The 14,983-nt window shown below is 37.2% G+C and overlaps 1 protein-coding gene across 1 annotated transcript in view; it reads right to left on the bottom strand.

The window, feature by feature from the left end:
- Nucleotides 1-10,125: 10,125 nt before the first annotated feature.
- Nucleotides 10,126-14,983, bottom strand: part of LRMDA (leucine rich melanocyte differentiation associated) — a 639,303-nt gene continuing 634,445 nt past the window's right edge. Inside the window, exon 7 of the mRNA XM_054382558.1 lies at nucleotides 10,126-10,205. Coding sequence (XP_054238533.1) covers nucleotides 10,126-10,205 — 80 coding nt within the window. The remainder of the gene's footprint in view (nucleotides 10,206-14,983) is intronic.

The following is a 14,983-nucleotide window of genomic DNA, read 5'->3' as shown; positions in this document are numbered from 1 at the left end:
AATAATCATCACTATTGGCTGGATCTTAAGCTGGAGTAAATAAGTAACATGAATCATGTACAATAAACTGCTTCATCAGTGGTTGAAATATTTTGTCTTTATATGTTTTGATTATTAAGGAGTATCTTCGGCAAGTCAGTGCCATTTCTGAGTAAACAGTTTGTGTATTTGGGTCACCCTTAAAGAAATCTTGAAAGACTTATCCTTCTGGCTTGGGGGAAAATTGCAGAGAAAAAGGGTGCTGACCTCCTGTCTGTCTACTTGGTGGCTGGTAAATGTTAGCACAGCTTGATAATATCAATTAGACTGGGAAGCTTTATTTTAAGTTTTTTGAACTATCACTACTGCCTGTGTCCATTTGTCTTTTTTATTCTCTAGATGTGCCATGACAAGGATTAAATGCGACACACACCAAACTTTGAATGTCCCGCAGCCAGTTCCAATGGCTTGGATGCTGTCATTTCGAGCTACATCAGGAACAGTGGCTCAATGGCTGCATCTGTGACACATGTCAGAAACTTTTAAATGTCTGCTCTTTTTTTCATCAGGATGCTTCTGTATCCTGGCTAGGGAAGAGATGACATTTTGTGTTTTGGAGGAACTTGTTGTGGTTCCCTCTTCCTGCCTCCTCTAACTGTCAGCCTGAGTTTCCCCTAAACATATCAAAATACAGACAAATAAACCTTGTCATTTAGAAATATATTCAGTAGTAAGCATGCTTGAAAACAATGTTTTAGGAGGAACTTGGGCACATTTTCTCATAGAATGATGAGCTACACAAAACACAGCGCTAGGCTATTTCTGACCTTTGTTATGTGCCGCCTTAGAAGATTGATGTGCACAACTCAGATACACATGAATTCCTTAACATTTCTGTTCTTTTTCCATTAAAGTGGAATAATTTGGCATATAAAATACACAGCATATCAACATGAATTTTTTTCAAGGCTTGGGAGAATTAACATTTTGATAAGAATACATAGTTTAAGGGTAGAAAATAGATCTGCTAATGGACACTAAGGGGTCTCAGGGCAGGACTCCAGGAGTTGAAAATACAATTCAGAAAAAGAAAAGAGCAGTCTTGCATCATTATCATTCATTTAAAATAAATACATGTCATTTTTAAGATCAGATTGGGATTTCTTTGTCTTTCAAAATAAAATTAAAACCAATAATAATAATAACAATTTTTTAAAGCCTACAATCCTGGACTCCTTGATTATGATATTTTCCCTTTGGGTTTAATTGATATAAAAAATAGACATTTTTCTTCCTTTTCTCTGGGCACTCTGACTTCTTCAAATTCTCCTAGAGTTATTTGTGACTGTGTATGGGCAGACAGATATGTTTCACACAGTTAAACACTGTGTAATTTTACTCTGGGGCTCTCTTTGCCTACTTCAACTGGCCATGCCTCAGCTGGATTTGACTAATAGTGGGACTTAAAATGTCTTCTTAAAATAATTATTTGGGCTCCTGGCTAAACTTATTTTTAAAAACATAAGAAGAGAAATGCAGTGATGGCATGTGAGCTTGCATGTACGTACAGACAGGCAGCTAAATCTTGTTTTTAGAAAATATAGCATATATGCCCATTTCCCTGCTAGTCCTAGGGGGTATAGAAGGATTGATGGCCTTTTAAGGGAAGCATTCTGCTTATTCATATCTGACTGTGGAGAAAACTGGGTTCAGATGAAAGATGCTCATTTAGCAGAAGGTAACCTGAGACATTGTAAAGGGCCAAAAATTCAAGTAAAATGCAGCAACTTGTTTGGATGGATGAGCATTCCAGTCCTCAGCACTGTGCCCAGCATTTTCTGGGTACCCAACACATCATGCATTTTTGTTCTGGTTTTCCTGAGGCACTGTTTCACCATTTATTTCAGTGCTAGACGAAAGACTACAACTCTAAACATAAAAATTAATTAAGTGTATTAAACTCCAAATAAGTTAGTTTAAAAGCAAGTGCTTCTGCAGTCACCTTTGTATTTGCTGCACTGAAAACTAAATGAAAGAGTACCAAACAAATCATAGAATCACATAACCAGAACTATCAGCGCACACAGACAAAAGTCTACTTTAGCATTTCATATAATTAGGTAATCAGTGAGCAGCAGATAGAAAAGTGGGAAGGGCCAGCTATGGTTAGTTAAGAATCAGCAAGATTCCCAAACCTTTCATGATGCTACCTTTCTTCTATGCAGAAATGAAGAGAGGTAGCCAACCAGCAAGAGATGAAATTTCTCATAAAAAGTAGCATTCTAGCCTAAATTTAAATATAGCATTTGTACAAAATTAAAACAATGTAAGATCAAAATTCTTTTTGTATGTTATTGCAAAAGAGCCGGGGATGTTTTAGTTAATTAAGTTCCTGTATCCTCTCAGGTTAAGTTTGCATTAGCTGTATTATTCCAGTAGGGAAAGCAGGATATATATTTTTATTTTAGTATCTTTTTAAAGTAAACCACTGAAATAGGCACAAACTGAAACCACCTATACTGTCTCATAGACTTGAAGTACACTTTTCTTACCTTCCTGTAAAACGTTCATTAGCAGAGTCTGCAGGTCTAGAGCATTTGTCCAGATTTCCAAGCTGGTGTTCCAGTTAGGTAAAATGTGAACTGACCAAGCATTGAATCCCAAATGGCAAACATAGCAGAATGCTTTATTGACTAAATCCTTTGTGTTTTGATTTGAGAAAAAACATAAATCACACTCATCAGACCTCAATAACTGTTTAAATATAATCATTTTTGGAATAGAGTGAAATTCTGTAAAATATATTAATTTCCAGTTTGATATATAACAAAATATTTTACTGTGTAAAGCTCCAGAAATTTACCAGCTAGTAGCTGCTTCAAAACTAATGAATTTGGGTTTCTTTCTTGGGTGATAGACACTTATTCTTTATACCACAGGCTTCTTTTTTTTTTTAATTTGTATTTTGATGCCCTATAAGAAAATGCAAACCATTTCAGCATGAAGCTGACACATATGACAGCTTCTATATAGCCACTAAACACCTCTTGGTGCAAAAATGAATGTTCAAGTGAAGCAAAACATAACATACAGCATTCTATTTCTGGCTTTGTTAGCTCAAGACAGACCTTTACTTTTATTTCTTTTAAACAGGGTGTGCATTCCTACATTTTGTGATATTTGTTCCTACTGCCACTGATGTTGAAAGCTTTACCACTGACATGAATGGAAAGAGGATAAGGCTCAGAATGTGCTTATGATACAAACTTGTGATTAACATTAACAGCCAGTAGGTTTTTTTACTCTTAAGCCTCATAAATATAGCTGAAAAAGCATTTATCTGAAAGTGGAAAATGAGGGCTTAGCTAGAGCTGTGCAAACCTTTCATAATGAAAGCCAGAACTACCCTGATCTGAAAGAATTGCTGGAGGCCTGACACTCAGGCCAGGTTTGCTAACCCCTTTGTGAACGTAGCGGATTTATGGTTTCAGATGAAAACCTCATAGAGCTCAATAGTGGTTTTGGCTGAACAACGCTTTCAGCTTTTTCTCAGACTTGAAACTTATTGAGTGTGGACCCACAATAACCAAAAATCAAAAATAAATAAACAAATAAATAAAAGACCAGCATGAACACCACATGGAGGGAAATCACCTAAGACTCTTAGAAACCCTAAGTACAGCAAGCAGTAGCTGGGGGAAAGGTATAGTTAGGTATAACAGATGTTGAGATCTTGCAGCTCCACTGTTCTCTGAAGTAATGGCCAAGGAGGTGTGTAATCAGTGAAGTTCAAGCTAACCATATCAGGCACCAGTTGATAACTGTAGTTTATCCAAATAATTTCCCAGTGCACTGACATTTCCACTGCCTGACATAATATGTGCATTGTATACTAGGTGGTGATTTGGTGGTTTGGGAAGTAGCCAAGGAAGGAGACTCAAAGTATAGTGAACTTTCTTCCAAAATTGATGCTGAAATTTGGCTACTTGAAACACATTACAACTCACGGTTAAATCAGTAGAGTATTAAAAAGGAAATGACTCTTGAGCAGAGAAGTTTTGCTTTTCCCCTCTCTTGCATTGTAATCCTCTGACCAGCACTAAATTGACTAGTAAGCTAAAGGAAATTAAAGAAAATATGAATAAAAAAAATCTCGAGCTGGGCCAAATTCATCCCCAGTGTAGCTTAGCTCAAGTAAAGTTAAATCAATGGAGTTCCACTAGGGATGAATTTGGCTTATTGTCAAAAGGAAATGAAGCAACTGTGCCCTCATTTACAGCTATCAACTTAAACAGAAATTTCATTATATAGGATTTTCTGAAAACAATTCCTAGGTAAAAGAAAATTGTTAAGGTTGAGCAGCAAGTGTGTTTCAAAATTCCCTGAAGTCCACAACTGTCTGCTTACTCGGTAGATATACTGAATGCTAGATAATTGAGTGCACACATTGTTCCAAAGGTCTTATAAAACCAGAGAGCCTATAAAATGAATAAGCAGATTGTCTTCAGAAATCTCCTTTTTTTGTTTTCCCTGTATTGAATCTTACATAGTAAATTGCAAAAAAAGTGTCAAATTAAAAGCAGAAGGGCAATTACAGATAGAAATTATGCAGATGATAACAATTTCAGTTCAGTTGGTATTCTTTATTTGATTTTCTCTGTTAAATTTACAAGAAATGTAGAATTTCTGAAGCTGTACTTTTCTGCCTGTGATTTTCTCCAGAGTATGACCTGAAGAAATCTGTGAAGACCCTCTTTGTTTCCAAATACAACACTGGATTAAAACTTAATATTGACATTTCCAAATAGATTTATTTCTATTTGTTTTACTATAAAACTATAATACCAGAAGGATGTATTTGTGTTCTAAGAGGATCCATGGAATTGTTGATGAGAGGTGAGATGATTTGTTATAAATCCTCTATATTAAGATAAAACTAGGTTTAAAGACTCCCTTGAGCTTACACTTTCATTTTTGAATTGGCAGCAAAACTTTCAAACAGGATGTAAAACATTTGCAAGAAATTTTAAACTTGTGTTGAGAAGATGATTTGAACCTATTTCAGAACTTTCTCTCACAGCCCAAACATTGCATGTAATGTGATAATGTGGAATCTATTTTACATTAAAACCTATGAACACAACGAAGATGCTGTTCCCTTAAAATGCTAAGGATGCTGAAATGATGATGATATTTTGTGAATGTGCCATGACCATGACTTAGTTTGTCCTCAAAAATATCTGCTCCTTGAAGGCTTGTGAAAATCCTGATCTGAAACCTTAATCTAATTGTCAGCAACTCTAAGAAAGGGTCAGCTTCAGGTTGACAACACCACCAGAGGCAAGTCCATCAGAGTCACCTAACCTATAAGGTAACTTTTAGAAACATTCAGCAGCTTCAGTACTGCGTACAGAAAATATATTAATTCAGCCAGCATCCATGAAGTAGGTGTGATAAGTATATCCTGAGCATTCTCAGATAACAAACATCAAAGAAAATACTCTTAAGACTTTGTAAGAACAGATTATACATTATTGGAAGAAGCCATTTTTCTTGGGCCTCAATCTCATTTAATCATAGATCTCGGTAGGTTATTTGGGTATTAGAAGTAAAATGAGCATTAGCTCATTTTAGGTAAGACAACATTCTCAAATCCCCTAAACTCATAGGGTGGCATCAGGAAATCAAAGGCTTTATCAGTTGTTCACAGTCAAAGGCCAGCTCTAAGAAGGCTCCAAAGCAGAAGGCATCTTGGTCTTTGAAACCATTTAGATGCGTGTGTTTGTAACTATGCTCAATTGCCACAGAGTTATTAGTATAGGCATGGTCCAGCAGTAATATCTTTAGACTTGTTTTCTCACAATGTTTGTTTTGTTTTATTCTTGCTACTAGACATAGAAAGGAATGCAGAAAACAATTTTTAACTAAATTGCAGAGAAATACTAGACAGTGAGAGGTAACGGTTAGCAGGTGTACATATAAAAACACTGAAAAAGCAAACTATGTATTTCAATTGTTACACTACAAGCAGTGAGGCAGAAATATCACTTTAAAACCAAAAGGGGAGCACTTACCTATTTCATGCCATCACTTTCTTGCAGAACAATGACATGGCAATTGAGGCAGGCAAGGACACAGCTAGAGATCTTTTGGAACAGAGGACAACAGCTAGCGAGCCATGCAAGACTCCTGACTTCATATCACCTGATTTGCTGTGATATTCCCCAGACCAAACCTGCAAATGGATACTTAGAAATCTAAGTGTCAAACATACAGCCTCAGTCTTGGCTAAAAAAGTTACACCTCCATAAAGCTGAACTTCATCGCTTTCTTTCACATATGCCAACCATTTAACAAAGCAGAAAGACAGACAGTTGTACAAAGAATAAAAGGAATAAACTTTCCCAAACTGAGCAAGCAAAGACACGTGCCAACTATCACACCACATAAAGAAGAAATATGTGGTAAGACTCAGTGTGAGTCAGTATAAAATGGGCTGATTCAGAACGTCACCACAAAAGCTGCATCTAACAAAGTTCTACTGGGGGTAAATATTTCCCAACATACTCATATTGCTGGCAGGAATAAAAAAATATTAATACATCCACTGGCAGCAAGTGAACCCTGTAATTTACAGAGAAAATTTTCAAAAGCACAGACAAGTTTGTTTCTTTCTTCTGACTTAAGTGGGAGCAACATACAATGATTTTTATCTGCAGTGGAGACACAAGAACTGAACATTCACCAATCATGGAATTCTCTGCTCAAAAACCCAAATATTAGGAAGGGAGCTGCATACCAGCCTTCCAATACTAGAAACCCTAACTCTCATGGATAAAACATTGACTTAAAAGCGACTAACAGTTTGAGTAAAAGAATACCAGAGTAAGTATTCAAAACTCAGCCTTAACAAAGGAGAAGAAAGCAGTTTCGGTGGTAACATACTTTCAGCAATACCATAAATCACTTATGCATGTAACACAGGCAATTAGAGCCAGTCTGCTCTAAAGTTAGGTCAGTGTATCCATAACGGCAGGATTTTCACTGAAAGTCATTTATCTAACCCTTTAATTACAAGGTTAGGAATTAACATTTTCACTACATAAAGTTAGGAATGCACTAAGCACAGCTACTACAGGCAGCTCCTGGTAAAACCATTCACCTAGTCTTTGTTTGTGAAGACTTGTGATGTCTGCCAAAAGCTAAGGTACTGGTCATCACAAGGCTGAACATATCACTGAAGTTTAGATGTTTCAAAAACATTTGTAGTATTTGAAGATTAATTATTGAAACACACTTTGGATCTCAAATCTTGTTAACCATCAAGAAATATATCTGGCAAAAATTATTCTTGTAACAATGCAAAAAACTAAGAACACAGCGGTTCCTTGGAAAGATACACATTTTCAAATCCTTATAGCTTGGTAGGCACATCTTCTATTTTAAATAGCCTAGTTAATCTTGAAAGGGAAGATGTGCCATGTATAGAGAAGGGGGAGTAAAGCAGAGAGAGTAGACTCTCTTCTTTGATTACTTGACACCAACTTTGATTCTAAATGATATTTGGTTCAGTTAAGAAATTAAGGCACAGTTCCCAGTGAGGAAAGAAACAGGTGTAGATAGCAGCCCCAGGTTTGAAAAGTTTTCCATGTCTTTAAAAAGAACTTCAGCAGAAGACATCTGAAAACAAAATGCTTTGCATATTAAAAAAGAGTGATGTTAATTAAACAGTAATAAATATTGATTGTTTTGAAATAACATCCTAATATTTGTCAGGAATATAAAATAATTGTTCATATATTATCCTCTGATTTTCCAGAACCAGTGACATTTAGTGCAAATTTCCCTTGAGCATATTTCAATTAGGAATGTACCATATTTAACTATAGATATATAAACCCCCAAGTGAGAGCAAAAACCAAAATGGAAAAGACTTTGATCACATATCATTCCAAAAATATTTTTGCCTCCAAAGCTTTGCTGGGAAGAAAACACTCCTGAAAATGATACAAATGGTTTTGACAATAGGAAAAGTAAACAAGCAAAATAAAGAAGGAAGCATCATGTGGTCAGTTTGCAAGTGCTGTTTATTGTTTGAGGCAGGGTTAAAGCCTTTTGTAAAGACAAGAACATACATGCAACAAGAATGAAAGTGACATTAGGTTATTCTAAACACCTCTGTTCATAACCCTCCTGCCTACAATATGCCATGGCCAAAATGTGTGGAGGTTTCAAAACAGACATTATGATAGGAACAAACAATGACTGCTGTTATTTTGGGAACCAGGAGAGAAGGCAAGTGCCTTTAATATTTCTAATGATAGTTTTAATTTAGAAAAGAGGCATGTAGCTTTGCTTTATCTTATATCTCCTAGGACTTCTAATGTGAATTGACATATCATTTGTAACCATGTATGACATTAGCAGAGGCATTACAAGTGGCCAAATATCCTTTCTAGACACCAGCTGGTATGGCAAAGAGTTCGGTGTTCAGTTCGAACCACAGGTAGCCTAAACTGGATAGTTTTATGTTCATCACTGATTTTGAGTATCTGTTAAAGATTTATTATAGACTTTCAGAGTGAGTGAAGGCTTCCATTTACTAAGGCCTAAAAGATTCACCAGCAGTGAGCTTTCCTTTGTCACCCTGTCAGTGTCTCATTCTTTTTCATCGGTCAAGCCTGATTTCGTGATTGACTTCGACATTCGCTTCCACCTGCAACACTAGCTGATAACAGCCCCCCAAAGCAGGCAGCTTCTAAAAACTGACTTTTTTTTTCAACCAGTGACTAAAGACCACCAACTAATTTCAAACAATTCAATAACAGCCAGACAGTGATAGCTCTCAACTAGGACAAACATACGCAGGTTTGGAACAGAACAGACTCAGAATTTTTGTGTATTTCGTGGCCAATCTCATTGTATATAGTAGTACTTAACACAATACATGCAGGAAGTACTAGGATTTTTTTTCCCAGTAACAAATTCATGATTCTAAATACGTCCAATTGGTTCATCTGAAAAGCAAGAAATAGCCAGGCAGCTTTATTTTTTTCCACTGAAAACTTGACAATAGCCTTTTCTTACATAGACATCAAACAGGATTAATCAGAACTCATCTCTATATTAGTAAAGCTGTTAATTCTCCTAGTTTGTTTTATTGACTATCTCTCCCTTTGAATAATCATATCCATCTGGTAGCAATTTTCTTTTATACCACTCCTTTTTAAACAGGGTTGGGATTTTTCCTAAATTCCAGTGCTTAATTTTAAATTTAACCCCTCTACAATTAAAAAAATATCTTGTGCAATAAAGTAGGAATAATACACACTGTCAATATCACAGCTGAGAGCTTCTTCCAAGTATATACAGTTAAGCTGCATCACTAGTAAAATTTGGTTGCTTTTCTGAAGGCCAGAGTCAGTAAATGTTGCGATGTAACGTAAGAATTAGCAAATTTTGTTTGTATCCGAAATTGCTTAAATTCTTTGCATCTAAACAACTACACAAATTGATAGTACTTTGCATGGCTGAAATATTTTTAGGATATCATTTTCCCCTTGTTGAAAGAAAAAGTAACCCATCCAGGCTCATCTGGGGGGCAGGGGAGAGACAACAAACAAAACCAAAACCCCATACTGTTAAAGGATTTGTGTAAGCATACATGAGATGATAGAAACACAAGCACTTAATTCACAGGGCAAAAAATAAGGGCTTTTCATCTGAAATTATCTCTCTTTTATAAACACACTGATATCACCAGCCACTTTCACTCAACAGGCAAGCTGGAGATAAACATGGTGCTTTTGCTAAGGCGCCGACCGATGGAGCATGCTCACTGAAGCCCCAGGTGTGACCCCTGCTCTTCTGTGAGCAGCAATTGGACCAGGCAATCCATCACGGTGCTCCTCCTGTCAGACTGGGTGCTCGGCTGCAGCTGTCTGTCACACTGGTGGATGGGACCTGCTTAAAGGCAATCATGTCAATCTCTGTGTGACTACTCAGACTAAGATAGAAGGATGATCTTGACAGGCTTGGCAAAGTCAGCAGAAGGCACTAGAGGACTTTAGTTACAGGCTTAAAATTTAGATGCAATTTGTGCTTGTTATGTGGAGGGATAGAAGAGATACAAAACAACACTGCATTTTACAGCTGGTCATCTCGGATGAATCTGTTGCCTTCAGAATGTTTTCCATAGTAAATGTAGCGGCATTTTCCCAAAATGCCTACAAGAAAAAGGAAATTAGGTCAGCAGTGGCATAATACACAAATAAAGCACATAACCAGAGAAGTTAAAAGGAGGGCAGGGAATAGTTTTCTCTTGTCCTGCTAAAGAAAATTTGTGCATTTCAAATATTCAGTATTACCATTTCAATCATCAGTTTTGAATCCACTTCAAATACCTCCACAACCTGTCCTGTTAAACATACATCCACAAGTGTCTTCAAAAATTGAACGACAACACACTGACACATCATACACTGCATTTTAAATCACAGTACTTCACCCTTGCTTTTAAAAATTAGAAAGTCTGGATTGAAGTTACATTTTGTACTCTTTATAATCCCCCTTATCAGGATTTTCCTGATACTAAAACCTCACAGTAAGAAGCAGGAAATAGTTACAATTACAGTGGATCTAGGACAAACTTTTCAAACCTTCACAAAATCACTCTACAAGCACCCAAAGCCATCCCTGCTTCATAGTGGCAAAGAACTGAAGTGACCAGCTGAAACCCACATGCAAAGTCTTTGACATGGGCTAGAACTTGGGACTTTCTAACGATTAGCCCTCAAGACTTCAGTGTTTTTCCCAGACACACAAATAAACATTTAGTAAAAAAATTTGTAGGGTAGCTCCCCAAACAACATCCCGTGAGCAAGATATAATTATAAATCACATTAAATATTGGTACATAGAGGATGCTTTAAAAAATTAGCCAGAACACTGCTTCTGGGGAACAAGGCACATTATTCTCAGTGGGTTCAGGCAGCAAGATGTCTGAGGAAGTCCTAACTGCTGTGAGTGAGACACATACCCAAAGATCTCACAAGTTTATTCAAAAGCATCCCCTCTGGTGGTACTAAGTGGTATGCGAAAGCGTAAGTTCACAGTCATATCCCACCTGTGAACATCTTCAAAGATGCTAAATTTTACTAGCAGAGTTGTTCTTTGTTCCCTCAGGCATGTGTAGTCAAATAAAAGTCATCTCCCATGCACAGAAGGAAGGTGAAAGGGTCTCCTCTACCTTGGGAGTGTCTTAACAAAGCAGTCACTGAAGTACCTAACTCAGTGCTATGTGGGCAAACGTAATCTAGCCCAAAGGAGACAAACACTGTCTTCACATAAAGGGCAAAGATGAGGGAGGAGCAAGTCCTCAATGTATTGCTATTTTAGCTTTCCAGGACTCGCAGAGCAAACGCAGTGCCCACCTGCCATATGAATTAAGTATGCAAGCTTTTATATTCTGTACCTATTTTTGTAGTATAACACACACCAGATAGATAAGCAATAAAGCCATAGAAAAGATTGGCTGTCCAAGATTAATGTTAACCCATGCTGCTCTTTTCTTCTAAGACATCAACATAGTTACACATTTCTATGGGGAAAAATAAGTAAATTGAAAGGCCTGTCATTTGTTTTGAAAAGTACACTGCTCTTTAGAATAACACAAATGGGGACTGTATGGTGCAGTGCCTGATCTCTTTCCCCTCCATGGAGCTTTCTTCAGTAATTTCAATTTCAATAATTTCACCAGTGGAGCAGTTTCCACCTTCAAAGAATGAGATTATCATTCCTAAACGAGTGTCTTATGAAAAGCAAGGTTTTTCCCCTCGAACAGATGATATTCCAAGTTAACTCGCAGCAGGCATTAGGTTGGTAACAAGGCCATTTAGAGCTCTAAATGTAAAGGATATGAACAGTTTATTAATGGCATTCTTCAGACTCCTTTTTCACTGGCATTGATAAAAGTCTTGTTTGAGGTCTGCCGCATTTCTTAAGGACTGGAAGCAAGACTGTTTATAGAGATGCTGGTGAGAGAGTGCTGTTTGATGAATGCTGGAGACTGTAGCTAGGTGTCAGTGCTTAGAAAATGAGGCAAGGACATGAGGTATTAATATTGTCAATGATCTCTTGACAGGAAAACAGATACTGCATTCACCGTCAGATTTAAATAGACATCAAGTGCATTAATGACAAAAGGGCAGACTTCAAACAAAGGGGGCTGTATGGTGCTGCACTGAGCCAGTCTGTGAGTTGGCAATAACCTGATCTGAAAAGACACTGTCAGGGCTACAGACAGGCCCAGGATTGTGTGCGGTGACAGAAAACAGAGATGCTGACAGAGATACCGGTGCCATATTATGCCAAGTATATTCTAGCACTGTCTCCAGCACTAACTAAATCTGACATCATTTCCTATCGCTTATAGTATCCTCCACTGCTCGGGCAGAATATTTCTCCCCAGACATCATTACAAACTCCACTGTAGTTTTAAAGTTACTGGCAGGCCTGTGCTGTCATGGAGGCTGGGTCTAGAGGCCTAAGGATAACCTCAGTCAATCTAAATTTGGAGTTTGCTGGAGAAGTGCTCTCATTTTCACTGATATCTCAGCTACTTGAGGTGATCTGAACGCTAAAGTGTGAGGAGCTGTCACCTTGAATAAAATCCTTAAAGTAAAGACTCTCAGTTCCTGGGATGTTCAGCAAAGATGTCCGACAGTCTGGCAGCAGGAAATGAAATCCAGCTGCTGCTGCTCGCCTGGGGATAAAGGTGCTTGGGCTAGTGACAGTTAAAGTCAGATGAAATTTTTGAACTCCTGCAGCCTACAATTGTTTAAATTAAGGAAGTGTTGTCTCTGCAGAGAGTCCTTGCCCAGGCACACAGCTGTGATTCGATTGCCAGGCATATTACACACACCACTCAGAGAGTCTTGATAAAAGCACAGTTGAAAATGTTGTCATGAGACTTTATTTATCATGAAGGTTATTTGCAAAACAATAATCTTGCTTATAAATTAAATGTGGTGATTTGGTTTTGGTTTGCTTTTTTTCTTTCGTTTCATTTTTCCTCTCCATTTACTACCTCTCTTTGACAACCACAGAAAACTTGGAGAACTACAGAAAGGTTGTGTGCTGCAATGAGAGTGTTGATGCTAAGACATGTCACACGTGAATTTAAGAAACCTACTGCTTCTCTGCCACCTATGTGTTACAGCATTCATTCCTTGCAGTTCAGGAGCAGAAGTATGCTTGTGGTTTCACAAACAGACAAGGGAAGGTATAAGGGGGAAACAATAGGTTTGTGGTTGTTGTACTTTTTAATTAAAATATCTAGCATTGGCCATAATAAGCTACGCATACCCCCTATACATCAAAACAACACACAGCATCCTGAATGAGGTTTCTGCTTGTGGTTCTTATGAAATGACAACACTAGGTCTCTTGAGGGATCATCTTTCCAGAATGAGGCTTCTAATTTTTCTTAAGTAGCTGCTTCTACCATCACCACAGGCTGTTAAAACTATAATTATGAAAAAAATGCATGGGGAAGAATAATTTTTAAATTCACTCTTTATCTTTTAAATGTTTTTCCCCTTCAGAATGGATGTTCTAATTATGCTGGGTAAGTAACGACCTTGCAGTTGCTTGCATGTGTTGTGGTATCAGTCTTTCTTCACAAACACATTGTAATGTCAGCAACACCGGCTTTTCCTTAGCTGAAGGAAAAGCCAATTATTCAAATAAATAAATACATACATACTAAAGCATCTGAAAAATTGATTGAGTCATGTTTGCTCCTTTTAAACTGGGCATGTATGGTGGATTTGGATCTCCATATACTTTCCTATTTGAAACTCTTCAGTATGGAAAGCATGGAAAATGGTAGAACATGGTGCAGTGGGATGTGTTATACCTATAGATTATCCAGCCTCAGTCAAAGGTCAAAATTCAGCTCAGGCCAACAGTGACCTAAGGAAATTGTTGTCTGGCAGCAACTTGTTGTCTTTTTCCCCCCTCGCAAATAAAAGCTCTGCACCTATTTACAAAACCCACCTCCTCTATCACAGCTGGGGCAGCTGTTAGTGACACTGCCTTCTGCAGTAGAGTTTAGTTTTCTTTAAATAGGGATTACTAAAACTTAAGTAGTCAAGCCAACACTTTTACTACCCTCATCAAAACCTATTGACACGTCTGCCCAAGATCCCCCTCAAGGCACCCATTTTAACATCAAATGTTTTTAACAAACGCCTCTGCAAATGCAAAGAGTAAAGTATTCACAATTAAATTAGTTTGTCACATTGTTTAACAGTATATTTAAGGGATTACATTCCAGCATACAGCCCTCTGCCCATCTTTTGCATGAGCTAAACACAGGTCCTCATACTAGGAGCCATGGTCAGACAGTGTAGCACTTCATACAGAGACTCAATAGTCTAGCAGAATTCCACTTCATCTAACTTTAATTTGAGTACTGTACCTAAATCCTCCACTGCCAATTTGTATTTGATCCCTATTCATCTCCTTTTCTACAACCTGCTGTTGTATAGTTTTGCTATGGGCTATTAAACAGCTGCCATGTTCCAGAAAGAAGCTGGGTGCATTTCAGTGTGGTTATACTATGAACCTGTAAATTGTTTTGAGACCCTTCAAAATGAAATATCAATATCATTATAATTTTTTTTTCATAGGCACTTGGGCATATTCTAAAATTAATGAACAGAAGTTGCAAAATTCCCTTAAATATTAATATAAACTTCCTTTAAAGGAAAATAATTCCCTATCTACAACAGTCAGAGGAGAATAAATACTTATCTACAAACAGTTTCAAGCCAACAATGCTACTGATTGAAGCAAAATATCTCTATCAGTTGAATTAATTTAAAACTCTTCAAAATCTTTTCATCTAAGAGATCAGTAAAGCTGGCTTAAAAAAATATTTTGTACAGGAGTTTAGTAATTTTTAATTTTATATTTATCTTCATGGAAAATCTTCTTCTAA

Source organism: Indicator indicator, chromosome 7, assembly GCF_027791375.1.
Source record: "Indicator indicator isolate 239-I01 chromosome 7, UM_Iind_1.1, whole genome shotgun sequence".
Classification (NCBI taxonomy): Eukaryota; Metazoa; Chordata; class Aves; order Piciformes; family Indicatoridae; genus Indicator; species Indicator indicator.
The sequence above is the reverse complement of the archived record's forward strand: the minus strand, read 5'-3'. Positions and strand labels throughout refer to the sequence as shown.